We start from the raw sequence: 27,257 nt of genomic DNA on the forward strand, positions 1-27,257 counted from the left end.
CAAGGGTCATGGGCTGTCCTTGCATGCTGACGGCCACCACCAGCTGGGACTGGACAGTTCCCTGGGGCTCTCACCGTGATATTTCCCTGATGAACTGGCTGACAGTCCCCAAAAGCCAGAAACATGCAGTTGTTGGCTGATGGGAGCCCCGCAGCCCTGCTCGTGCCTCGCTCATTGAGAAAAGTCCTGGACTTCTTGATGATATCAATAAAGAAGAAAAACAAAGTCCTGCTCTCACCGGCCAATTTCAGATCTTCTCCAGAAGAGGAAGGAAACCTTTTTTTTTTATCCTGCTAAAGCTCTGAGGATGGGTTTCTGCAGTGGGAGCTCTCATGGAAAATCCTCCAGGCCCTCCCTTCTGTAATGAAATGAGAACTCATTTATTCATTCCACACAGCATTTGAGATGTGATACTTGCTGAGTCCTTTTCATATCTGTGCAGGGCCCCATCACACACCCATCTCCTGGGCAGCAGCACCTCCCTCCAGGCAGTATTTCCTTGCTTTGCAGAAATGCAGCTTCCAAGCACCTGCCAGAATTTTCTTCATTATTAGTGCAGTACTCACTTAAATTATGGTCTCTGTTTTCTTTTACGATTGCACATTGCCTGTGTTTGTCTTTCCTATGGCAGCATTGCTGCTCACACCTGGGGCTCACTGCAAGCCCTGGTGCTTACCACAGTTCACTCATTGGGTTTGGGGTTTATTTATTTCAAGCTCTGTGAACAAATTGGTGGGGTGAATCTTTGTACTTTCTCTCCTGAATAACTTTACACTTCAAAAGAGGAAGAGGAGGAAGAGGAAGCAGGGACATAGTGCTTCTGCTTCAGCCATGGTGCTGGAGCAAAGTGGTTCTGAGGCACCCCAGAGGGGTCTCCCCATGCACATGGAAGCAGGAGCACCTAAGCCATTCCCCAAACGCTTTTCCAGATCCTAATCTTCTCCAGTTCTGGTTAAAGTTATCTTTATGAACCAGTAACTTTGCAGAACTTGTAGCAAAAGCCATGTGGACACTGCAGGATTCAAAGCTCAACAGCTTCAATTGGGCAGTGTTCTTGGATGTTTTGACACATTGCCACATGAAAAAACTCACAATGATATAGATGGAAAAGGAATTGATGTTAGCAGCAATCATTTTTGAGATCAGATATCTCCAGGAGCATCTTCTCAGCTCTGTACCAGGCCCCAAGAATGAGCTGTCAGGGACTGACCCACTTGGCATGGGCTGACTCTGGGATGGGGCAGCACAGCCAAGGCATGAGCATGTGAGTGCAGGGGGAGCAGGGATGCATGAGCACACACCACGGCCATGGGAACTGAGGAGAAATGGAGTGGGCTTGAGGGTCGATTCGCTGTGAGAAGGAAAAAAGAAAGATCACTCTTCTCTAAACTGAACAAATCAGATGGGGAATGAGGCTGGGTCGCCATGGAAACCCCCGGGGCAGCTGGGCTGTCACTTTTTGCAATGGCACCATGTTTTGTGAGGGGAAAGCCATAAGTGTTTGAAAGCCTGTGAAGTGGAAGCTCAGGCTATGTGTATAAAGCCCTTCAGAATGCACACAAAGAACCTTCGTTCTGCCCTAGTCTTGGGCTGGCTCCCACCCTCTGCCAACATTTGCAGAAATATGCAGGTATTTAGGGACACAGAGTTTGTACATCGCTCCCAGATCTGTATATCATGCCTACATCTAGCCCCTACCATGTCTGCATCCCTGTCAGCCTGGCATCTGGACACTAGTACCTCCTTGCCATTAAAATCTATCACTAATCAGTCTTATCTTAGTAAGATAGAGTGAAAACACTGACACCACTGTGTTATGAATTAGGAGACACATAAAAGGAAAAAAAAAAGTCAAGTTCTTGTAGTGAAGGAGCTAAGAATGAGCTTGGCTTTCCATTAAAGCCAGGCTGCAAATCTCTCATTGATTATAGCTTGCAAGAATTGGCTACTGGATTGCAGCAGGTGCTTGCCACAGAATCCCTGACCACAGTCCTGCAGTATTTGTACTGTCACCTGGATTTGTCAGGTTGTCTCTTAATTCCCAATCCATCTTTTTCCATCTTTTCTGTTTTCTCCTCCCTGGCTGAGTTTCCTGGTGGGAAGGTCCCAGCCTCGTCTTGTCTACCAGCCTTCTGTAAGCCCCCAGGTTGTGCTGGTGATTCATTTGTTCTCACGACTGTGCCGGGAGGCCGAGAAGGAAATGAGGCTGGTGCTGCTTGATGGAAGGTAATTTCCCAGTGCTTCCTCCAGATGGCAAGATCTTTTCAGGAACATGTGTTCCTGTTGATGGCAGGTCTGAACAACAGAACCGAGCGTGCCGGCTCAGCGTGAAGGCTGGCACAGCCAGAGTGCTTCATGACTGCTGCTGTACCAGGAGATGGATCAGCAAAGACTGAGCCAGAGATAGCCCTAGGCACTGTTGGGGAAAAGAACAGGGCTTTTCCTGCAGGATTTGCTTTTCTTTCTTTGTTCACTTTGAACAAAGAGCATGGGTTTATTTAGGAAGAGCCTCATGGACTGGCTGAGATGTCCCACAGCTCACTGGGGATAAGGTGGTGTCTACGTGCTGCCCACTGAACTAAGGACCACAAGGTTTTTAGCACAAAGTCCTCTGAATGCTCAACAGTGACACCTTGGTTCTGCCCAGAAAACATGCTCCCGATAACGAAGGGCTGCTACTGGTGGCTTGTAAACAAGAAGGATTTCTTGAAGGCTTCACTCTACAGGGACAATAGAGAGCAGGAAGGATTACATGTATTATACCATTACCCAGCTTCACTATTTTTTGGAACTTCATGACAATTGGCGCTTTTTTCCCTTTGAAGGAAAAAAAAAGGTTCCTTGCTGGAACAAGGAGACCTTCAGGTTTCCTTTTTAAAGAAAATAACCTCTCACAGATAGCTGGAGGGTTAGGACCCTTTAGCAAAATTGAAGTAAAATGGTAAATAACTCTGGGGCACCGTACATTTTTAAATTCTCATGAACTTCCATGGCAGACTCACGAATTTCTGCTGCCTTGTAGTCAGCATCTGGTGGGGACTGGGGGAACCTAAACTACAGGGTGCTGGGATCCACAGGCTGTGTTTATTAGCAGCCTGGGAGGTCCTGCTGCTGGCTTTGGTTTGGAAGAGCTGGTAGCTCCCAAGAGGGTCTGATCCCACAAGCAGGGTCTGTGAGTTGGTGGCATAGGACCCCAGCCAGAGCCAACCTGCCTGTGCAAAGAAATATCCTGTAAATGTCTGGCAGAGGAGATAACCAACCTGAACAGAAATATGTTTATTTGGACTTTGTGTAAGAAGGGGCTTTCCACACCTTGTCACGTGTTGATTAAAGAGCACTTTCCCTTTGTCCCCGTTGTTGCTCTGCCAAGTGCAGAAGTGCTGCTTACTGCAACCTTCCCCAGTCTGACAAGGCTGCCTCTGTCTGAAATATGGCTCAAATGAGAAGCTCAGTGCTGGACTGTGTAGATGAGGGGGATTCCAGGCAGGATTTCCTGCACCCAAATGATGCTGTGTTTTGTCCCAAACAAAGGCATACTGCCACAGCCTGCCCTGCATTGTTCAACATCATTAAAGCCTTCCAGACACCAGAATGTTCATAGAATCATAGAATATCATAGAAGTTGGAATGGACTCATTAGGATCGCTGAGTCCAACCCCTGGCTCCACATAGGACCACCCAAAACCAAATCCTAAATCTGAGAGCACTGTCCCAACACTCCTTGAACTCCAGCAACTCGGGGCCATGCTCTGCATAGGCTGTTCCATGCTCACAACCCTCTGATGCAGAGCCTGTCCCTCACCCCCAGCTGCCCCTCCCCTGACACAGCTCCATGCAGTTCTCTCAGGCCCTGTCACTATCGCACAGAGCAGAGCTCAGCACCTCCACTCCCTGTGAGGAGCTGCAGCCGCCATGAGGCCTCTCCTCAGCTCCCCTGCTCTGGGCTGAGCAAACCCAGGGACTGCTGCTCCTCACACACCTTGCTCTCCAGACACTTCTCCATCTTTGTAGCCCTCCTCTGGACACGCTAATAGCTTTACATCCTTGTTGCTTTGCTTTGAGCTCCTTTCAGCATGCCCAAAAGCTGCTGGGATGGAAGAATCCAGGGCTAACAACCCCATTGATATTAGTTACCAAAGCAAGGAAAGGAATGAAAGGCTGAAGGTACAAATGCATAGCTGCAGGCATAGTTCTCCTGGTCCTTCACCTGCACCTGTCAATTATTATTCAGATTGGGCCACTTGTGACCTCTAGAAGTGGGGCAGCACAAGGTGAAATGGAAAGAAGCCATGCCCATGCATCAGCACTGGGCTACACCTGAGTCTTCACCCCTGGGGACTTCATCCCACACATGGCAGGACCAGGTTCCAGGTTGCTTCTCTCTCTGCTGCCCCATCGATTCCAGCTGCCTGAGCCCGTCATTTCACCCCCAGCACAGAGCCTGCCTCACCACTCCCATCCTAGAGGAAATATTAACCCATATCTGGAGCTCGTCCAGCATTTCTCTTCCTCCTTTTCATTTCTTTTAACTGCACAAGTCATAGCGAAAGCGAAAAACAGCTCAGGTAAAGCTGCTAGAGGTGCTCGGCAGGAAGGTCCTAACCCTTCTTCCACTTCCACCTGTGCTTTTCCAGCAGACAGAGGAGGATGGCAGGAGGTCCCATGCATGCAACAGCCCCTCAGCCAGCGCTGGCGCTGCTGTGAGTGGGCCAGGTGACTCATCCCAGTGCCTGCCCTGCCAGCAGCCTGACCACCACCACCACCACCACACCTCTCTGGTCTCCCGCATGAAGCTGCTCTCCATTCTTCTGGACACCAGCTGGGTTATCTCAGCAGACAGGATCAGTGCCCGGGTGCGTATCCCTCCTTCTCCTTGCCTATGGGTTCCTCCTGCCTTGTCTCCTTGTTTCACACCACCGTAGCCAGCCTGCAAGGCAGGTTTCGAGCCTTCGGTCCCTTCCCTGCTGACCCCCTGGGAATGCGGTGCCCTCCTCTCCCTCTAACCCCACTGGTTAAGTATTTCTTCTGGGAAAGAGTTGGGCAGGGTCCAGGCCCTGCTGTACCATGAGCTCAGCCCACCCATGGGACTGTGCAGTACTTGCAGCTCATAACCTGTAAAATAATTGTACGCAGGGGAGTGGGAATACAGCCAGGCTCAGATAGGGAAGGCTGAAATGTAATTGCGGGGTCCTAACCTGTCTGTTGGCCATAACCATGTTTCAATCTTTGTCTCCTGTGAGCTGGACAGAACTAAGTCAGGCCGGGATGACCTCAAGGAATTTCCTGTGTAAAGATTTAAACTGATTGCCGAGCTGCCTCAAGCCTGCTGTGGGGAAATGTGCCATTGCCCATCCTCAGACCCCTGCAATGCATAGATCTCTGTGACTGGGTCATGCTGGCTGGTGAGCTGACAGCCAGGGAGGGTCAGGAAGGCTGCAGGGACCACTCAGTGTGGGCATTCAGCAGCAGCCAGCTGGGGACTGAGCAGGGCAGGAGCAGAGCGTGACCTGCAGTTGCCATGTCTGCATCAGAAAGTGAGAATACCTTGCTGACATTCAGCCTACATGGCTGGAAATGCACCTAGAAGAAAGGAGGTAAAAACAAGCCTTGTTGCCAGATGAAAATGTTATGTTTAACAGGCTTTGGCATCCTTGACATCCAGCAATTCGTTGGTGCTGGGCAACTAGCTGCCTTTTGCCTGATTTTAGGAGTTAGAGCTTTCCAGGACTAAAAGCAGAGCAGTACATGCACAAGGAGCTTAGAGAAACCATTTTGGTTATGTCAGGCTGAAACAACATTCTCCGTCCTTGGATTAGGCACAGAAAAAAGTAGACCAGATTTTTAGTCCTTTGGAAAAGCAGTAGCAGCTCTTTAGAATCCTCTCATCTCACTCTGTGTTTTCATTCATTTCAGTGATTGCCAGCAACCTTTTTGGAAAGCCCTTCATTGAAAAACAGGATGAGTACAAATACAAAGGTGTATCTAAGGAGATCAGCTTTAGAACCAGACCCTGCAACAAATGATGTGGAGAAAGAAAAGATGGAAGTTGCTTCAGAGCTAGGCAGCCCAACTTGGAATGATGAGAACATGGGATTTATTGAAAGAGGTTTTAAAACCATGCTAAGCATTCGGAAATCAAAACGAAAGAACGAGAAAGAACAGGAAGGCACTGGCACCTGGAGAAGAAGACTACTTTCTTTTCAATTCCCCAAGAGCTCTGAGGAGAACAAAACTGAAATACTTGATGGTTTGGAAGAGATTGTTGATAAAACAGAAACAGAGCCCACTGAAGGAAAGCCTCTTTCAGGTAAGTAGTGAAATACATGCAGCCTTCAAGCAATTTAACTTATCAAGTCTTTGGCCCAATAGAGATGCTAAGAAAACTAGCATCCCATTATGGGGTAGAGACAACTGTCATCCTTTGCACAAACTCATTGTGTTAGCTGGCTCAGCCTGGCAGGCCATCTGTCACTGGACAGGCTGCTATGTACTCTCCACTACCATAGTCTAACCATATTGATCACCTTCTTATGATCAACACATCTGTCGGTTCATGGACCAATGGATGCAGCACACACCATCCATATCAGTCACCAATCTGCTGAGCGCAGTTTGGGAGGTGTTTGTATGACAGCATCTGAAAATGCAATGTGGGCTATTCCTATTCATTCTGTTGCCTGCATTGCTCTTGTGGACAATTTCTGCTATGCATCTTTTAGACTGCACTTGGAAGGTTATTGTGAAGCTTTGATAAATGGCCCCATTAAGTGAGGTTGTAAAATAAAAAGAAAAGGGTGATAGGCAGATGTGGCTGGCCATGAGAAATGCAATGAGTCAACAACATTCACAGATCCAAAAAGTTTCCACTGTTGCTGACCACAGAGTACTTCAGAAATAAGTGTTACTCTTATATGCTTCCTCAGTGTTAGATAAATGAGCCATAGACCTGTCTTAGCAAAAGTTCAGCACCCCAGGTGAGAACTACAATGACTTTGTTCTGGGTTTGTGCAGCGCTCCCCTCCATTTATTCAACGCTGAGGTACAACAGTGCATCCAGGACTTGATCCTTCCTTAGCCTAAATTATTAGATAGAAATCCTTGGTTTGCTGCATCAAATGTCACAGGGATCAGAAGGAAGGGCTGAAGTTCTTTCCCTGCTGTACCACGCCTCACTTTGCCACAAGGTTTTTTTCTGCTTTGCATGGAAATATTGTGAGGTTGGTGAGCTGGATCTGGGCCAAGGCTCATAAGCTTTGCCAGTTTGTTCTCAGAAGGTCACAGAGGAGGAGTGACGGGAAATCTTACCAGAGAGCCTTCTCAAGTCCTGCAATACACAAGACAAGGAACTGCAGAAGTAAAACCAGGTCTGTGCCCAACAACTCATGATTGGCCTAAACAAAAGCAGCTCTGTCAGAAATGCATCCCATCCTGAGATGAATATGGGAAGTGGTGGAGACTCCATCACGTGCACCATTAAGCTACACAATGGTTAATTGCCTTTCAGTTGTCTTCCTCCAGTTACCAGCTGGCTGATCTTGTATTCCTGAATTAAAGATACATTTTGCACCCAATATCACCTCCCTGAATAATTATCCTTGATAATGATTAAATGGTGTTTTCTCACTTTGATAAACAGAACAGAATGTATTCCTTTAGTCTGTCACTGCAAGATCTTGTGCAAACACAGGTTTTATATTAATTTTTCTAGAAGACAGTAAGTTAATTGGCACAATGTTCCAGCCTTCTGAGCCCAGAAGTAGCTGTAGCTACTTAAAGGCACTCATCCACCTTCTGTGCATTATATGCTGCATCAGTAGTTTAGTTGTTTAGTGTATTTCTACCTTCATACAGCTACTTCCACGCTGCACAGGTTATTTGGTGCATTTGTTATAAAATCTGTGTGCAGAAGAACCATGGGGCATAAATTATTGGTTATAGGCCAGTCCTTCATCTCTTCTTTGAGTGCTAATTTTTCCCTATCGCTTCATATATGTGCGCAGCAGAGGCAGTAGCCCCTCACATCTAAATAATACCTTTTCCCTCCTGCTCTTTAAAATTCACCCTGTGCCCAGCATCACAGCTGGATCTCCTGTTCAGAGCACCTGTTACAATGCTGGATGTGGCGAGAGCTTCTCATAGCACCTCAGCAGTGCTCTTGGAGTTCCACAGCCCACAGCATTGGTGGCAAATAAGCTGCGGTTCTTAACCAAGCTTAGTTTGGAGAACGATGTGGGAAACTCAGTAGACCTCAGGCACTTTGATGGTAACAGTATTTGATGCTTTCCCTCCTTGTAGGGAGGAGGTGTGGAAAACCCAGACAAGGCCTGAGCTCCAGGAGAAAGCACCTGCATTTTGGGATGCCTCTCCCAATGCATGCACCTCCCCAAGCCACAGGACCAGCAGTGCTGGGAAATCACACGTTGCTGGCGAGAGGCAATGCCAGGCACCTGACTGTACCTATGGTGAATGACCAGGTCACCGGAACCTGCAGGGCCCCAGGAGTGTGAGCTCCACATTCCAAACATACTTTATTGTTTTTCCATTTCCTTCTAAGCGTCTGGAGTGGATGAGGGGCATTTTTCTGAGGCTGTTTGCTGAGTTAGGCACAGGACAGCCACCATTAAAGTGATTTTCTTTAACCTTTGTCAACATATCTGGTATAGCTACTGATAGTGCCCCAGTGATGGTTGGCAAAAAAGAGAGACTTTTAAAATTAATAGAAGATGACGTAACTACCACTGCCAGCTCATGTCTGATGAAATATCACTGCATCAGACATCAAGAAAATTTAGAAGTGAAAGCTTTAACAAGAGATCACAGAATCACAGAATTGCAGGGGTTGGAAAGGACCTCAAGAGCTCATGAAGTCCAACCCCTCTGCTAAAGCAGGCTCACTACAATAGGTCACACACGTAGGCGTCCAGACAGGTCTTGAATATCTCCAGAGGAGACTCCAAAACTTCTGTGGGCAGACTGTTTCAGTGCTCTGTCACCCATATCATAAATAAGTTCATCCGTATGTTACTACAAAACATCCTATGTTCAAGTTTTTGGATAACGTGATGCAAATTGTCATCAAAGCTGTGAATTTCATGAAGTCCAAAGGGCTGAATCATCACCAATTCTAAGAGATCCTTAAAACTATTGATGCTGATTATTGGGTCATCATTTACTTTTCTGAAGGAAGGTGGCTAAATTAGAGGAAAACGCTAAAAAAGACTTTGTGATTTCCAAAAGTGAAATCAAGCCCTTTATGGAATCAAAAGGAAAATCTGTGGCAGAACATGAAGATTAAAAATGGCTCACAAATTTCAGGTGGATTTGACCACTCATTTAAATCAGTTAAATGTGCATCTTCAAGGTGAAAATCAACTTATCCATCCTATGTTTGAAGCCATAACAGCATTTGAAATAAAACTTAAATTATGGCAAATAATTTTAGGCATTTTGATACACTGGCCAACCACAGTCCTGTGAACAGTGGAAAATATGCAGCCATGCTTTCTGTTTGTACAAGGAAGTCTGAGAATAAGTTTCAAGATTTCCCCCCAGAGTATCATTTTCTGTATACTTGTGATTCCATTTTCAGTTAGTATAAATACATTACCTGTAAATTTTCAAATGGAATCCATAGAGATGCAATCAGAGATGCAATCAGACATTCAACTCAAATGAAAATTTGGTCATCTCTCTTTACCAGACTTTTCTATCTTATCAGAGAAATATATCCCTCACTGCACAGCTATGGCTTAATCATGTCATCACAGCATGTATATTTGTGAACAATTATTGCTAAGGATGAAGCATAGGAAAAGTAATATTACATCAAAAATCTCTGATGAGCACCTTGAGAGCTCACTGAGAACTGTGGGCACATCAGCCTGATGCATTATTTTCACAAAAAAAAACAAGGTTAAACACCTCACTAGTTTTATGCTTTTATTGCTGTTTTTTATATTTTAACAACAACAACAACAAAAACATATTAAAAAATAAATTTTGTTACTTATACACGCTAACTTTATTATGTATTTTAAATATGGCACAAGAAAATTCCTGTTCACTCAGTGCAGCTCAGGCAAGCCAAAAGTTTGGACACCCAAAGCTCAGCCCTCAGAAATGCATGAGCCAGTTTAGCCATGATGGCAGTCAGGGATATCTCTCAGTTCTTTACTATGAGCATGGTGAGGTGCTGGAACAGCTGCCCAAAGAGGTTGTGGATGCCCCATCCCTGGAGGTGTTCAAGGCCAGGTTGGATGGGGCCTTGGGCAGCCTGGTCTAGTATTAAATGGGGAGGTTGGTGGCCCTGCTTGTGGTGGGGCGGTTGGAGATTCATGATCCTTGAGGTCCCTTCCAACCCTGGCCATTCTGTGATTCAGGAAAACTTATACACTGTGGAAGACACAAAAGATCAGGACAGGAGGGAGCCCTGGTTTAGCCCAAGGTTGCATTTTAACTGGAACATTCCCAAAATATCAGGAACATCCCCTAGGCCAGAGTCTTGATAGTGTGGGAAATAAGAGCATCTCTGCTAACAGGAATCCTGCTGGGAGTATATATAAAGAGCTGTTCCTGCTGCCAGTCCCACTTTGGCTTCAAATTAGCAGAGCCAGAGGCAGTCTATGCAGCATGAGATCCCAGCACAGCCTTGTTAGCCACTGCTTGAGGTTCACCTGCAGGGCTATGATCAATTTTTTTTTGGATTTCCAGTGTCTGAAACAAGCAGTTTAAAGATAAGGTTCTGACTTTGCAGTAAGCGGCTGCTCAGAGCAGTCCTGCACATCTTCCTGTGGGATATCTTATCTTTCTATTGGCCTGTCCAGCATCTAGCACCTGCTTTGTCCCGACCTATTTCTCCTCTTCTTTATTCAGTAATGGAAATCAATGAACTTATTCAGAAAAAGCAACTTCTGGAAGCATTTGCAAGCATCAAGTACATGGAAGATGAGACGATAGCAGAACGGGACGCAGACAAATACAAGGACAACCCCCAGGAATTTTTGAGAAAAGCCAAGGATGTGGATTTACTTTACAGCTCTATCACGAGCATGATCCAGTCCATCGTGGTGGGAACACTGGAGAACCACACAGTGGAGGAGTCCACACTGACCTCCCTGGTGACATTAATTGCCCGTGAAGAGGCAGCTCATGCTAATACAGGCAATGCTGCTGATCCTGGGTCAGACTTGCTTGGAGCACCCAGAAAGTGGAGGGAGGAGTGGAGGGAAGCTGTTAACGAGGGCACTAGAAAGAGAGTTCTGAGCATACCCATGGCATCAAAGGAAGAAGAGAAAGCCTGGCTTGATCTCCACTTAAGTTTTCTCCAGAAATACCTGCTCGAAGACTTACTGAAAATCAAGTCATCAGTAAAAAAGTGCTACCCAGAGGAGTACCGGGTGTGTGAAGTGTATGTGGAGGCTTTTCACAATGCCATTGCCTCACACTTGCAAGATCTTTCCCAGAGACCGCTGGAGTTCAGTGAGCTCTACTCCTTGCTTGACTGGGTGGCCAACACCTACCACAGGTAAGCTGCTGCCTTCACCACACATCTCAGCCTCCTTCCAGAGTGACAAGCTGCCAGGAAACTTCAAAACACACAGTTATTTTTGGTTTTCTAAGCAAGCAGAGACATAATTGCTTATTTAGTAGAGACAGATAACTAGACTACTGACAGGTGGGCACAAAGGTTTGAGTATAAAGCACTCACTGTTTCTCACAGATCTGTTTCCTCGGTTCCTCCTCCCTCTCCAAGCTACTGTTCTCACACATCAGGAAGCTCACTCTTCAAGAGCTGCCTTGCAGCTCTGATAAACCTCCTCACTTTCTGGAAATGTTTTGCCAGGTCCAGCAGCTGCTCAGTGACTTTTCCAGGCACAGGAAAGGACCTGTGGTGGAACTCTGCCTTCTTCCTGTTTAATTAAAACCACCGTTCATTTGGAAATAATCCTTATTATATACTCAGGGGTCATAGCCAGCTTGAGGAGTTGCCAAGATAACACTATGAGGAGTTAAACACATTAAAACAGAGAATCATAGAATCATTTGAGTTGGAAGAGACCCTTAAAGTCATGTAGTTCAACTCCCCTGCAATGAACTGGGACACCTACAGCTCAGTCAGGTCCAGCATAACCTTGAATGTCTCCAAGGCTGTGGCTCAGGGCTCTTGGTTGATTGGATGGGAAGTCCATGATTTTAGGACCTCTAAAAGCTTTCCATAATTCAGCAATGCCCAAAATATGCTGGGAGCTGCATGGACATATCAAACAACATCCTTAGGGTAGACTGGGTTTGAGGACTAAAGGCAGGAGTTCTTCACAGTAGCTGTGCTTTTCAGCATTGCCTTCTTTTGAAGCAAAAGGAGAAATCTAAGATAGGTACCCATGGGAAGTCTTGGCATTGCATGTCTTCAGTTGTTCACCAGCTTAAACCACAGCCCATCACCTCAGCCTCAAAGACTAAAATCCAGCAGGAATACACAGTATGGTGGGAAGGAGGAGTGAGGCACCATCCACAGGAGATGAGTTTGTTAGTAAGTATTCAAGAACAACCATGTCAGAACAAAATCATATCTACCACAATATATACTTCTAGATGGTCTCCAGGAACTAAATAGATGCCCAGGGTGGAACAAACACAAACCGACTGGCTCATCCTAGACTAATGAAAAAGGAATGAAGGTAGGAATACCAGAACTGTGCCTAACAGTGGCTGAAATGAAATGTGAGGCAGAGCAGGGCAAGCAGCATTAGCCTGCTTAGAGCACTCCTGCTCTACAGTAACTTTTGGCTTGGGAACATTTGCACCACAGGTGGCCAACAGATTTCTTCTGTAAACCTCCCATTTGTTCCTAAAATCTTGTTTATGGTGAGGTGAGCCTGACAACGTGTGTGTAACCCTTTCAGCAGCATGGCATTGGATGACCAACTCTTTGGACAGGAATGCTGTGGGAGTAATGCTTGCAGGAGTCAGGGGAAGAAGTGAGTGTCAGCAGCCAAGTTCTGCAGCCCAGTACAGTGTCCTCACCATATTTCTCTAACTTGATGTAAAAAATATATTGAGAGCTTGCAGCTGTTTATAGAGCACTGCTTGCAATCGCTTTGCTGTGTTGGATTGTTTCCATTTCACTTTCTCATACTAAAAGAACTTCATCCTCTTTTGGACCCATCCCAAATTAGCAGGAATTACCTGGCCCAAGCTCATTGTTAATGCTACAGCTCAAACAAATGAAAAAAGAGAGAAAAGGGAATATGCTTCTTCGGTGCACATTTGAGCCAACCCTCTCGGTCATAGCAGAAAGTTATTGCTATTTCCATTGTGTCCTTGTGAACAAGCAGCAGATTCTTGCAGCAGCTGGGCCAGCGTCATGGTTTCATGGTTTTCATCAGTATTCCACATCATAATACCATGCAGTGCTCTGGGAGTTAAAGAGTGCCAATGCCCCAGTGTACTGAAGTCCCTCTCCGGGAAACCTGAACCGTGACCACAGGAATATTGACTCCAGTTTGCTATCAGCAGGCTGAGATTTTTCTGCTGAGCCATCATTCTGCAGTGGTTTGACCTTGCACAGTACAGTCCTCATTTGCCTTGGATCCAAACCCAGCTCTGTGCTCAGTGGTTTGGCTACAGGAACCCTTTTCGGTGGTCAAGCAAGTGAACAGGCAGCATACAGAATAATGCCTTTGCATCTTTCTTCCTTGCTAACAGGTGATTGCTTGCAACTTATGCCCTGCATCAAGCAAGTTCGTGAATATTTTCCTCTTCTTCTCCACAGTCATCACAGTGAAAGATGCAGTGTGGTCTGCGGGCAGATCACAGGGGCAACACGCTCAGTTGCACAGGCTAATAACAGGTTTCTTGCCGTGCAGAGTGGAAGGCAGGCACTGCCTCCCTTCCCCTGCCCCAGCTGCCACGCCTCCTCAGCACTGCGGAGGAAAGTGAGCAGAAGAGACACGTGTCCCCTGCCTCACTTTGCACTCATCTGCTGTAGCTCGATGTCCACCCACTGCCACCGTGTGCAGAGGACACGTAGTGCTGGGACTGCCCGTGTTGCAGGCACGTGTGGGCTTCCCAAACGCTGTCCCTCAGAGCCAACCCTGTCCTGCCATCTCCCTTTCCTATATGCAACCCACCGATAAAGAACTGGCAGATGTTTGCCGTGATGTGGCACTAGCTAGGGACATCAGCACTCAGCACACTGCTGCAGGAACTGCCTTGAAAGGCATTTCATAGAATCAGCTTTATAAGCTATAAGGGACCATAAGCAAATGAATCAGCTTCATGTTGTTTATTTAAAAATGTAAATTCTCATAGCACTTTTCATGTCCAAACAACTCAGAAGTCTCATGATTTCTAAGGTGGGCTGCAACTTTAGATCATTTTGATTTTGAATAATTAGGATTTTGAATAGCAAAGAAAGATTTTCTCGTTAAAGCTTGAAAACAAGCATCGCAATTTAAGCTTTAAGTATATTTCTCACAGCTTAATAATTACGCAGCTCATGCCACATGAATATTCCATTGGTTTACTCATGCTCCAAAGCATGGTAATAATTTGTTCCAATAATTTGTTCCTTTGGATCTTTCCAGTGAACTCTTTCTTGGTCACTCTGATCTCAAACCAGAAGTTGAGACAAAAAATCTGTCCCTGCTGCTAACAACAGCAGACTGGGATAGACTGAATGATGATTACATCACTTCTGTAAAGGTAAGGTCCTTTCCCTTGTATCCATGTGCCTCTTGGGAGGGAATTGGGACTCTGGCCTTTCAGGCAGAGGTTTCTCATTGCTGTATTATTACAGAATCATAGAATTGTTTGAGCTGCAAGGGACCCTTAAAGGGCATCCAGTCCAACCCCCTGCAGTGAACAGGGACAACTGCAGCTTCATCAGGTGCTAAGCTTGGCTGTCTCCAGGGACAGGGCATCTATCACCTCTCTGAACAACCTATTCCAGAGTTTCATCACTCTTAATGTAGAAAATTTCTTCCTTATATCCAGTCCAAATCTCCCCTCTTTTAGTTTGAAATAATTTCACCTTGTTCTATCACAACAGACCCCGCTAAACAGTCTGTCTCCTTCCTTCTTATAACTCCCCTTTATGATTTACCATGGTGTTGAGTCCTCTCAGCACCACTTGAGAACAACCCTTTAGTTAACAGCAAGTGTCCTCAGTAATGCTGGGGCCAAAGAAGGCCACCTAAATCCAGGCCTGGATGTGGGTAATGGCAGGTGTAGACCCACTATGATGGTACCAGACCCACAGAGTATGGCAGGGGCACACTGCCGTGCTACTTTGCAGGGAAGGCACTGCAAAGATAAACATAAAGAAATGTTAGCTGCTGGATTCAGAGCATGTGAGCTCCTACAGCACGGCTGAACCATGCTGAGCCACGTGCAACTTTGGGCATGTCCCCAGCAGAGGACTTCTCTGTGCTTCAGCTCCTTGCAGGAAGCCCCCACGGCAGATATCCTTCTGCCATCCTTGGCTGATACTCTTGTACTATTGTTTGGTGGACTCAGACATTTTCCTTTCATAAAAACCATTTCTGAAATAGGTTTCATTTCAGAATTTTCTCAAGGTGAGCTCAAGGTACCAACTGAATGAAATCAGTATTGCTCTGTTGTTTTGGTAAGGGCCCTTTTGTTTCACCAGCAACAAGGCTGATTTATCAGTCAGGGCCGAGCACTTACGCAAGTGCTGTGAGCCAGAAAGAGCTGGTCTGATCCTTCAGCCTGACCTTGTGCCTAACATGTGCTAGAGGACTTTGCAGTGAGCTACCACTCAGTGGTAAAGCAGCTGACTGAGCTACCACTAGGGCAGGCAGTTGGGATTTTTTCCAAGCAAACACCGCAGGCTAAGTAAATGATCTGGAGGTTTAAATACCTTTCCTGCAAAGTAATAGTATAAATCTTCCTGCCAGAGGAGTCACTCATCTCAGTTTGGGAGTACAGTGTCGCAGGCATCTCCAGGTTTTTCCTGAGATCCTGTGTAGACTGAAAGGTTCTGTACCAAGACTCCCTATTTTTTGCATAGCTCACATATGCTGATACGTAAAACATCGTATGTCAGCTCTGTGCTGGGAGCCTTCATTGCAAAGCAGCCACTGAGGGGAGCCAGAGGGAGGGAGGGAGGTGCCCTGGGGAGTGCAGCGCTTGAGAGTTGCGCCATGTTGGTCCCCTCCATCACCACTGCCCTGGCGGGACAAGCCACAGCCCTGCTTATCCCCTTATACCCACCAGCTGCTTCACCCATACTTGGCTCTATCTGCTAATATGCATTCTTCCTTCCCATATTTACCATTTAGGATAAAATCAAGAGCTATTTTGGAAACATCCTGATGCTGGAAGTGACGGAAAAGTGGGAGAAGGAAGTTCCCCCAGAAGTGAAGGATAACCTGTACCAGTCCTCGCTTTCCTTTGACATTCAGACGGTACTTAATGAGCATGAGCACAGCACGGGGTGCATGGTGGTGGCTCCCGGTGCTGCCATAATGGATGTGAGTCACGCGCTCACTGAATACATTAGAGCAGAAAATGCCATTTATTACAACTTTTAGCTCTGCCGCTTGCCTTCTAGCTGCAAATTAAACCTGCTGTCAATTGTGTCAGCAACATAATAGGCAACTGATTTTAAAGTCTTAAAATCTCTTTGATTAGGAAAGAGAAAGAGGGGAAAAAGAAAGGCAGAAAGAAAAGGGTTGTTGGAAAAACCCCTTTACTGAAAGAGCAACTTTGTCCCAGGGCTGCGGCTGCCACACAGGTTTGTAGGCAGGGACAGCCACTTCAATTTAAACAGCACAAAAAAAAAAACACAAAGGCTCCTGCTAGCTCTAGGGCCCATAGAGTAATAAATCCAGGAGGGGGTTGGATTCATTTTCCTCATTTTAAATAGGGTTTAGTCATTTCAATTAAATAATAATAATTAAAAAGAGAGAGAGAGAGAAATAGGAAGAGAAAGAAAGAAAGAAAATCAAAGAGTTGACTGCTACCGTGACTCATTTCTACGGAATACTATTGCATGTTGGTTGATCACCAGGTAGGGAGATCTGAGCTGGACCAGCAGACGGGTGGGATGCAGCCAAACTCTGTTGAGTCAAGCGAAGCCAGTGCAGTGGGAATCAGGAAGGGCTGGAGCACAGAGGGGGCATGGCTTAGCTCCCCAAGTTGTGCTGTGTTATGTTTGTCCCATTCACTGGAGCTTTTCCTTGCCATTTTCTAGATCATCGGGGAGCACATGAAGTTATCTGAAGCCATCAGTGAAAAGCTGAAAACAAAAACTCTTGAGCTGTGCCTGGCTGAGCTGCATGAATTCATACCAAGGTCATACTCGCTCTGGGCAGTGCATTCCTTTCAAATTAGTTGGTAAACACCAAGGGAAAAAGTTCATGCACTGGGCTGAATTCTGGCTTGGAGCAGGTGTAAGTCTGCACTTGGGAGCCTGACAATGAGCAAGCTGCAAACAACTTGGAGGGTGTCATAAATAGACTTAGATGGGACTATTGTAAGTCCCAAGATTTGAGGCCGATGCTCCAGGAAGGAGCCTGGAAAAGGACTGTAGTCCCATCTGCCCAGGACCTTTGCTGCATTGGACACAGATCATTGGCAGCAGCAGCCACCAGCAAGCAGCATCTAAAGAATCCCAACCCCAAAGGCTGCTTGCCCGAAATATCCCCTAATTGTCCCTCATACGGGGGAGCTCCTGCCAAGAGGGTTTTTGACTAAATGAAGGCATAGGCTCCCCAGAGAAGCTTTGATCTCTCCTCCTCAGACCAAAAGGTCTGGATGTGGTCCTGGACACCCTGCTCTGAGTGATTCTGCTTGAGCAGAGGTTGGACCAGATGTACACAGAGGTCCCTGCCAACCTCATCCATTCTGTGATTTTGTGATTTTCCTGCATCCCATGGCTATAGGCAAACACAGCTGATGGGATCTTGGGCAAATTATCTCAGGTTCAGAATGACAAGTGAGCTACATTTGAAATAACAGTTTTCTTCTTGGGTGTAGTCCCTGAGTTATGTCTCCAGACTTTGAGATGCCCTGGGGATTTCCCCAGGGAAGATTTGGGCTGGCAGATGAAACACCCCAACCCCCCAGCACCACTCTGCATGCCCCTCCATGCTGGGAGGGCCGCATTTTGAAGAGGCCATAGCATAGTGGGAAAGAAAGGACGTTCAGCATGAATCAACTCTGAGTGAGACTAAAAATAATTTTGCATTAACCTTTAGAGCTTCACTCCTCTGGCAGGCGCTGAGTGGGTAGTTTGCTAATAGATGCTTTGCTGAGGTGCATGTGGGGGAGAGCAAGCTCTGCCTGCTTAGATCGTGAACTCGGGGCATGGCAGGTGTTCAGAATATGCTATAGGCAACACTTTCTCTTTCAAACTCTCATGTCCCAACTTGTTTATGATATCTTGAGCGAGCAGAGCAGTTCAAACCAGCTATTTGGCTTTATAGAAGCAATGCAGTACTTATTGATGTAAAGCGCAAGCCAGGACAGTAAAGGCTCCTAGATGAAAGGCTCACTGAAACTTAAGCTTTTTCTTAGACAAACACAAGGAGCGAGTGTTGAGGCTGCTCCAAGCAGCTTGCTTTGGGCTGCCAAAGGAATAGAGCCTGGGCAAGCCCACGCAAAACCTGCCCCAGCCTGCAGCCTCCTGCACAGTGGGGTCCTGGGTGTCAGAGCCAAGGAGCTGGGTTCCTAGCAATGGTATCTTGCTTTGTACAGCTTCAGCTTCTGTTGTAAAATGTGCTTAGGAGGACATAACCTGCACTGCTCCAAAAGCCAAAGGTATGGCTGCGCAGGTCGACAAGTTTGCATATCCCAGCCTCCCTCAGAGCAAGAGAAAGTCAGGGATTTCACTCAGAATCTCTCATGTGCAGACATCCTTGGAATTTCTCAAATCTGTGCTGCTTACACATTCAGGCAAGCATACCCCTAACCAGTAATTACCTGCTATGTATTCCCCTCTAATGCACATGAATTTTAAGACAACTGGAAAAAAAAAAAAAGAAAAAAAAAAAAAGTCCATATAAGCAGAGAGGTTGGGCCAGCAACCAGTGTCTTCTGACATCCCACGCACGCAATGTGAGCAATGCTGTGCCGCTTGCTCTGTTCCCATTGCCGACAGCATCCTCTGCATTTCTCCTGCAGGTTCGGGGAGGAGTTCCTGGAGTGGAATGCAGTCCATGACAGCCCCATATTTGCACCCTACTTTGCTGCCTACATCAACAGCTTCCATGACCTCTTGTAAGTCCTCATCCCCTCTCCTTTTAGGGGAGGCGAGGGATGGAGAGAGAGCCTGCAGGACAGGCTGGAGATGCAGGGATGCATTGGATTTGGGGGAGGTGCGCTGGGGTGCCCTAGCCTAATGCCCTCCTCTCAGCCTGGGCATGGGAGCTGGGAACTCTGCCTCTCGTCCGCTGTCCACCTCACGGGGGGGATGTTCCCTAAGAGATGCAGATGCAAAGTCAGCTCACTTGGGCAGAAGGGTGGAGAGAGAAGTGGGAATGAATGTGGCGCTTGCCTGTTAGACTCATTTTCAGCCTGCCATTCTAGCCAAGAGGAAGATTGCCTTTTTGTATGTATATATATTTTATTATATATAATTAGTAACACAAACCCAGCCTGCCTGCTAAGTTCGGCGCTAGGCTGGAGGAAATCCTGCGAAAGCACAACCTGCAAACAAACCGACACTATCGCCGGGCGGGCTCTAGGTGGCACGGCGTCCCCAGCGATGCTCTTCGCTGCCTCTCCCCGTTCCCTCCAGTTCCCCCTCCTGGCAGGAAGAGGAGAAGCCAACGACGAGCACGGGGTTGGCAGGTGCTGGCAGTTGCTGGACTGCGTGTGCCCCAGCGTCAGAACCTGGGGTCCCAAACAGCCCATCTGCTGGGAGCTCAGTGATGGGGCTCCTATTCCTCTCATTTTGGTTGTTTTTCTGTGAAATCCCTGTCTGGGCAGTCTCAGACATAGAAACAACCTGGTGTGCTCTGAGGCTCAGAAATGAATGTGGCACATAAAGGGTGTGCACGGGATCACAATTATTTTGGTGATGCCGCCTTGGTTCCTATGGCCCAGAAGGGCAACCATATCCTGGGTTGTATCAAGAGAAGTGTGACCAGCAGCCTGAAGAAGGTGATTCTGCCCCTCTGCTCTCGTGAGACCCCAGCTGGAGTACTGCATCCAGTTCTGGGGTCCCCAACACAAGAAGGACATGGAACTGTTGCAGCAGGTCCAGGGGTGGGTCATGAAGATGATCAGGAGGCAGCAGCACCTTCCGTATGGGAACAGGCTGAGAGAGTTCATGCTCTTCAGCCTAGAGAAAAGAAGGTTCCAGGAAGACCTTACAGCAGCCTTCCAGTACCTGAAGGGGCCTAGAGGAAAGCTGGAGAGGGACTTTTTACAAGGGCATGTAATATGTATGAGGCACGTAGAGGACAAGGGGAAATGGCTTTAAACTGGAAGAGAGCAGATTTAGACTAGATATTACGAAGAAATTCTTTACTGTGAGAGTGGTGAGACACCGGAACATGTTGCCCAGTGAGGCTGGGAATGCTCTTCCCTGGAAGTGTTCAAGGCCAGGATGGATGGGGCTGTGAGCAACCTGGTCTAAAAGGAGGTGTCCCTGCCTATAGCAGGGGGTATCTGGAGATCATTTCACTTAAATGTGGCTGAAGTGAAAAAGCAACATGCTTGAGTAATTGTTCTGCATGTTTGAACTGTTATACCTGATGAGGAAATAGGTGTTTTTTAATGCGCACTTACTCATTTGTGATTAAATTGGATTGCGTAAAACAACTCAGTGTTTTGACCCCTTAAGAGTTTCCAAAAGGAAGTACTGGAGTAACAGAAGTTGAAAAAATGCCCAAGATACTGATCTGACTGAAATGTTTGGTTTATACCTACACACTAACCCCCCTGGTGTTCCTCTCCCTTTAGGTCAGGCTTAGAAACAGTGTTCCAAGTCAACACTGAAGAACTGCAAAAGATTTTGGCAGCTCTGACAAAGAACTTCAGAAATGTGTTTTTAAATAAATTAAGAACAAAAACACAGGTAAGTCTCAGCCACATAATTCCCTAAACGTAAACTGTATGGGCAGGACCAATGCAGAAGCTGAGGGCCATTGCCCTCTACTTGACACATCAACTAGACCCAGTTGTGCTGCACTGTGGTCCCTGCAAAATGCGTCATGCCCAATGTACAGATCTTCCATTACCCAGAGGGACACTTCCAGAATCTGTGGAGTTTTTCACTATGACAATGGTATAGAATCAAAATAAAAGGGTATTCAGTGGTTTCCAGCTTCTCGGTCAAAGCAGTGAGGGGAACTTTACCCAGGGTGAAGTACTGGGAATTCAGCAGGGCAGCACTGACAGGGTTTTTTTTCCTAACAAAAAGTCTCAATTTGTCAAAACTTTGTTTTACTCTCATTTATTCAGAGATCTACTATCATGGTTCATTATCAGCCTCTGCCTAAAAGATACATCATAGCCTCTTGAGACAGAACAGGATATTTCCTGGTTAAAGTGATTTTTCCAGTCTGTTCCCATGGTGAAGAGAGATTGATTCTTTCACCATGAAGATGATAGAGCTCTGGTGTCTGCTTCTCTGGGCAAACTCATGTTAAGAGACCCAAAAGGCACAATGCTGTGATATAGATTGTGCATCCTAGGTGCTTTAGATCGGCTTTCTCAGCTGTTGGGAGCCACTGGCTCTGCTTGGAATAATGGGAGAGATGGGGAAAATTCAGCCTTTAGTGACATTACTTTTCACTCATTCTAAATCACTTTCTAAATTAACAAGCATAAACTTTCAGAAACCAAGGCAGACACTCAACAAGAAGCCTCTGACCAAAGGCAAGCCTTCTTGACCAAGGGGACTTTCCAGTGACTACAGCATTTGTTTCGGAGCCCTAGGGGCAAACGAGGAAGGAGCCAAGCCAAGGCATTGAGCAAGAAAGCTGAAATGCCGTGAGAACTGAGAGCTGCCGAGGCACAGCGTTTCTAAACAGCCCTTCAGCAGGCTGGGAGCACAGCGGGGTGGACATAATTGGGAATGAGATGGCCAGCAACACAGACAACAGACTTAAGACAGAGATCCTGAGTGCTAAGTGGAGAAAAGGACAATGGGGATGTGCTAGAGAAGGGATTTTTTAAACTTGTCCCATAGGGGAATCTCTTTTGGGTACCACCAGAATCCTTTAGCAGATATTTCCCTGTTTCAGTATGGAGTCTAATTAATTCCAGGGCAAGGGGAAGAGCATTCTGGGCATATTTGGTCAGTGCACCTTGTATCCAGGACAGGTGATACACACAGCTGACCACAGTGCATTAAGTGCAGGATGCTCTCAGCTACCATCCTCCCACTGCCACATCAGAGCAGTGAGCAGAAGGAAAATCTCAGTGGGACCTTGCAGAGACAGGGACAGGGAGTGCAGACAGCCCCTACAGCCCATTGAGCAAGGGCCTGCTGTACTTCCTTGTGGAGACACAGCTGTGGCTCACTCCCCGTGAAAAGCCAGGCAGATTGTTAAGTTAATGGAAACATTAATGAGCAAGGAGATAGTTGGCATCAAGAAACCATTTGGGCTTTGGATTGCTTGAAGCAATCCTTGAGCCTGAAATAAGAACATAGGATGAGTGTCCAGATAACAACTTAAAGCATTTCCCAATGGTTCCTGTCTAGTTAGGGATCCAACTAGTCTGAATATTCCCAGTGACACTATTGAGTTGGTCTTTTTTCAGCCACTCCTCAAGAAAATCCTAACCAAGGACTGGATTTTGGCAAGTGAAAAGCCAAACTCACTGGCGGCAGCAGTCTCGCAGTTCTCAGAGCACCTGCAGCACACAAGGCAGCCCCTGGGACAGGTATGTGACTGCTCCCACACCAGGCATAATGATTCTGTGGGGCACTGCTTTCTCTTGCAGGTTGTGGCCCAACCTGCAGCCTTTTTTCAGCAGCAGGGGCTGTTTAGAACCATGGGCACTGCTGGAATAGGGGCGTTCAGCTGTCATCCAGCATCCGTGTGAGAACATGCAACATCTTTCCTTTCTGTAGGTTAAATATGGGAACTGATTTCTTTAAAGAGGAATAAAATGCATGGTGAGCATCAGCACTGAACACTGTAAACTGCATGAATCACAAACTCGTATGCCTTTATATGCTCCCTTCACATCTATGCAGTTGTGAAATAAATGGGTACATAGCAACAGCTTTATATTTAAAATCTGCAATCACCATCAAAACCTACTTCTAAAACAATCTTAAATATCTCCTGTTATTACTGAGGAGCCAAGCTGCCAACGTATAGTCATGGCTATTTTAGTGTAAAGAGTATTTCTGTGGCATTCCCACTGGTATTTCCTCAGCCCTGTGTCAAGCACGGGGCTGTGAGCATTTCCTGTACACCCTCAGCTGCAGTTAAAGAACTGAGGATTCCCCTACCCTCTCTCCCTTATTGCCATGACCTTGCAAAGGAACCGTGGAAAATACATTATATTTGTTTTTTCTTAAAACAGGAACTTCTATGCCATGTTCATAAGTACGTGGTAAGGGAATATATTGTGCAGATCATCAAACCCAAGAAGAAAATGAATGGAGAGAAACGGCAGCAAGTGAGCGAAAGGATAAACCAGGAAGCCAAAATCCTTAACAATGCTCTCATTGATCATGTACGTCAGCTCTGTCCTGGCATCCCCTGGCTGCCCCATTCCCATAGGTGCAATATCCTTATTTGACCCCAGGGAACCAATACTGGAGGCTTTCAGAGAAGGGAAGCTTGTTAAAGTGCTTTAAACAGAACAAACAAGGTGCTCAGTCCAGGTTAACAGTGTGGATTTCTATCCTGGAGGTTACTCTGAGCGTAGCTCACAGATCTCTAAACTTCTCAGAGTGGTTCTCATGCTATAGGACCATAGGCATCATTGTTCATGTTTTGTTGGGCCATGGGATGCCACTTTCCTCTGAAGGATCCCTGCCTTGGGTGCTGCTTATGGAGGTGATACCAGTGAGAATCCATCCCAGCACAGCCTGCATGTGGAATATGATGGGGAGAAGGAATTATGGTATGGGATGGGATGGGATGGGATGGGATAGGGTAGGGTAGGGTAGGGTAGGGTAGGGTAGGGTAGGGTAGGGTAGGGTAGGGTAGGGTAGGGTAGGGTAGGGTAGGGTAGAACGGAATAGAGTAGTTTATGTGTTTTGTGGCTAGAAAATATTGGGCTGAGATTTTCAGGAAAGCCAAAGTTCAACTCAATGGGTTTTGCAGAATGTCAAGTACAGGTGCTAAACCCCACTGGGGTTGTTCCCTGGCCAGGCAGGTTCCTCTCAATGGTGACAAAAACATTCCCACAAATGTCCTGCTGCAACTTCTTGCTCACAGGGCTCAGACTCCAGCTGGCTCCTTCCTGCTATAAGTCACATCGCCAATATCATTGGAGAGAAGAGAAAAGACAGGATCAAGGAGTACGTCAAGGAACTGACTCAGGATTACCCGGACATCAGGTAGGAGAAATGGCAGAAGCTGCAGTAATGCACAACAGCTGAGAGCTGGGCTCCATCCCAACAGCACCTTCTCACCCCATACTTCAGCCAAGTTTTTCAGCACCTTTCTCCTCAGATGCCAAGCTGCCAGCATTCAAGAGGAATCCCAGGTTAATTTTCTTTCTGGTGGCTGCATACTTTCCTTTTCCCCTGTCTGATGGATGTCATGATACACACAAGTAACCTCAAACACCTTTTCATTGTATCACTCCAAGTCAATTTTGTTGCACTTTAAAGCTCCAGGTTGCTTTTGGCAGCATTTGCACAGCTCATCCATTTGCCGGTGCGGGTTTGTCTCCTGTTCTTTCCCAAGACCAGGCCTCCAGTTGCCAAAGACACTGACACAGTTCATCTGCAGTTTCTGAAAGGGGCTCAACACAACCACTTGGAACAAATTGCAGATTCTTTCTTTTGTACTTTCCATTTGCTGTTCCAAAGCAGCATCTGCAAAATTTAATACTACTGGTAAAGTAAACAAATTAATTTACTAGCTCCATCCATGGATGGGCAACTGCATAACAGAAGCTATTTATCTCTTCTTCTATAGTTTTTCCAACAATAGTTGACAAAAATCTAGAATCATCAGTAGAACTGCTTGCAGGAAAATCCACTTTAACAATCATTTCTGAAGACCCAAAGTGCTGGTACTGGGTTATGCTGTTCCTGCTGGATAACATTAGTGCAGTCAATTTAAACTATAAGTTTAACAAATTGCTCAAAATACTGAAGAGGATCCTCAAATATTTGGGGGAGAAGGAAAAAAAAAAAAAAAAAAAAAAAAAAAAAAAAAAAAAAAAAAAAAAAAGACTTCTCTTGATCTTACCTGGTTTAGAAAATCCAGGACAGGGATCTGAAAAAGGACATCTGTTCCTAAGTAATTTCCTTGGTGAACACATCTGTTCCACAAAGAAATGCCTTAATGCCAGTATGCTGAAAAGGAGGCAGTACTCATTCTGGGAAGGATAGGAATGTAAATGAGAGCTGATCAGAATTATCTATTTAAAAACAATTTTCCATGCAGAAAAATCATTTACAAGGCTGAGATCTGTGGCATTTTTTCATCATTATCCTTAGACTCAAGCCAAGTTTAAAGGCTTGTCCTCTTGGTTGACCTATTTCCTGGCATTCCATTATTGAGTAATATTTTGAACAGTTAACTTTGGAAAACTGGGCGGAACCAGCTAGTCCTGCATGGCTTCCTGCTTGTGCCTTCATTAATTCTTCCCCTGAGCTCTCAGAGAGGTACATACTGAGATTACTAGAACAGGGTATGTTTCCAAGTTCACTTTCCTAGATGTAATCTAATTAATGCCTGCCAGCTTCCTAAATATTAGCACTTCCATTACTTAACTCAAAATAATCATTAAATAAAAGGTCTGCAGCCTCTTGGGAAAACTTGCAAAAGACGTCGTGTGGGAGGAGACAGAAGGAATTCCCTTAAGCATGAGTCCCTAAGCCAATGCTTACTGGTACCTCTGGAGGATGCAGACCCCATCTTGGTCACCCTGTCACACCACATTCAGTTCTCTGACACGGCAAAGGCACACCTCCCTGGCACCTTGCCATGACACGTTGGTCACTGACGTCTGGGCTATTTGCCCATCTTTGGTATTGCTTGCTTTCTGCAGGAAGGAGCACATCATGGCCATCCTCACAGTCCGGGGCCTGGGCTTCACCAGCAGAAGGATGATTTTTCAGCAAGGCTTTCATCGTGAACTGCAGAGTTCTGACAACGAGGATGGCAACACGCTCTTTGCTGAAATCGAAGTGCCGGCAATCGTCAACTGCTTCTAAAACACAACCAGCACAGAAGCCAGCAGCCTCCCTCCTCCTATGCTGCCTCTACAGCATAATCAAAAAGCTGCTACCTCTCCTCAACAAACACAACGTTTAACTGCTGTGGGAAAAGGGACCTGGGGATGCAGAAACTGAAGGCAACAGACACACCAAGCACCTTACCTGCTGCAAGTGCCCCTGGGCACCAGCATCCACCCCATGATCAACATATGGGTTTCACTGCTGGGAGGCATATTTGATCCAAGGCTGAGTCTCTTTTCAGTAAAGAGAACCAAAAGGAGTATATGCAGGGCTATATTAAGGCTTGGACTGTGTGGTGTATAATTACACAGCAGAAGAGTAACAACCTCCTTCACAATTAGCGTCCCTGAGCAACCCCAGAGCAGACCTTGGGCAGTGATGTGGAACTGCCCAGACCTTATTTTCTCCCTAGTGAACCAGCTGAGTGAGCTGACATGGTGCAAGGTCAGTGACATTGTGCTCTGATACACCTGACTGAGGGAGGTAGCCTGGGAGGGTAACCAAACCCTCTCTTCAGACACACAGTACACAGACTACTGCCCATCAGGACAAGCCCCACAGCCTTCGTCCCTCTGGTGTTTCAGCAGAGTCTGCAAGTCCTCATGACCCAGGGGAGAAGGACCACACTTTTGCATGCTTGGATGTATTTTAACCTGGTATAGTCTGATTGCTATATGAAACTTTATGTGAGGTAGACAGGAATGGGATGAGACCCTCTTCCAGCATCTAGCATCAGCATCACCCCATTGACTGCTTTATCTGTGAAGGACCTGAAGTGTTATGTGCAGCGTCTGTAGGGCAGGCTGAAAGAAACATTCAGTAACCCACGACTGTACTAATCTGATTTTACTTAATCCAATTTATCCTGTAGGTTGTCTCCTGTGGGAATTAATCCAAGACTGTG

General features: G+C 46.3%; 1 protein-coding gene across 1 annotated transcript; it reads left to right on the top strand.

The window, feature by feature from the left end:
* Window positions 1–5,958: 5,958 nt before the first annotated feature.
* EXOC3L4 (exocyst complex component 3 like 4) lies at window positions 5,959–26,329 on the top strand (the record flags this gene model as incomplete). The annotated part of the gene is made up of 11 exons (XM_079536704.1): window positions 5,959–6,307; window positions 10,873–11,524; window positions 14,586–14,703; window positions 16,302–16,427; window positions 17,216–17,316; window positions 19,147–19,242; window positions 20,932–21,046; window positions 22,738–22,860; window positions 23,512–23,664; window positions 24,375–24,496; window positions 26,164–26,329. The coding sequence occupies 11 exons, from the start codon at window positions 5,959–5,961 to the stop codon at window positions 26,327–26,329; spliced, it is 2,121 nt and encodes a 706-aa protein (XP_079392830.1).
* Between the last annotated feature and the right edge of the window lie 928 nt (window positions 26,330–27,257).

Source organism: Tetrao urogallus (assembly GCF_951394365.1).
Source record: "Tetrao urogallus genome assembly, chromosome: 6".
Taxonomy (NCBI): Eukaryota; Metazoa; Chordata; class Aves; order Galliformes; family Phasianidae; genus Tetrao; species Tetrao urogallus.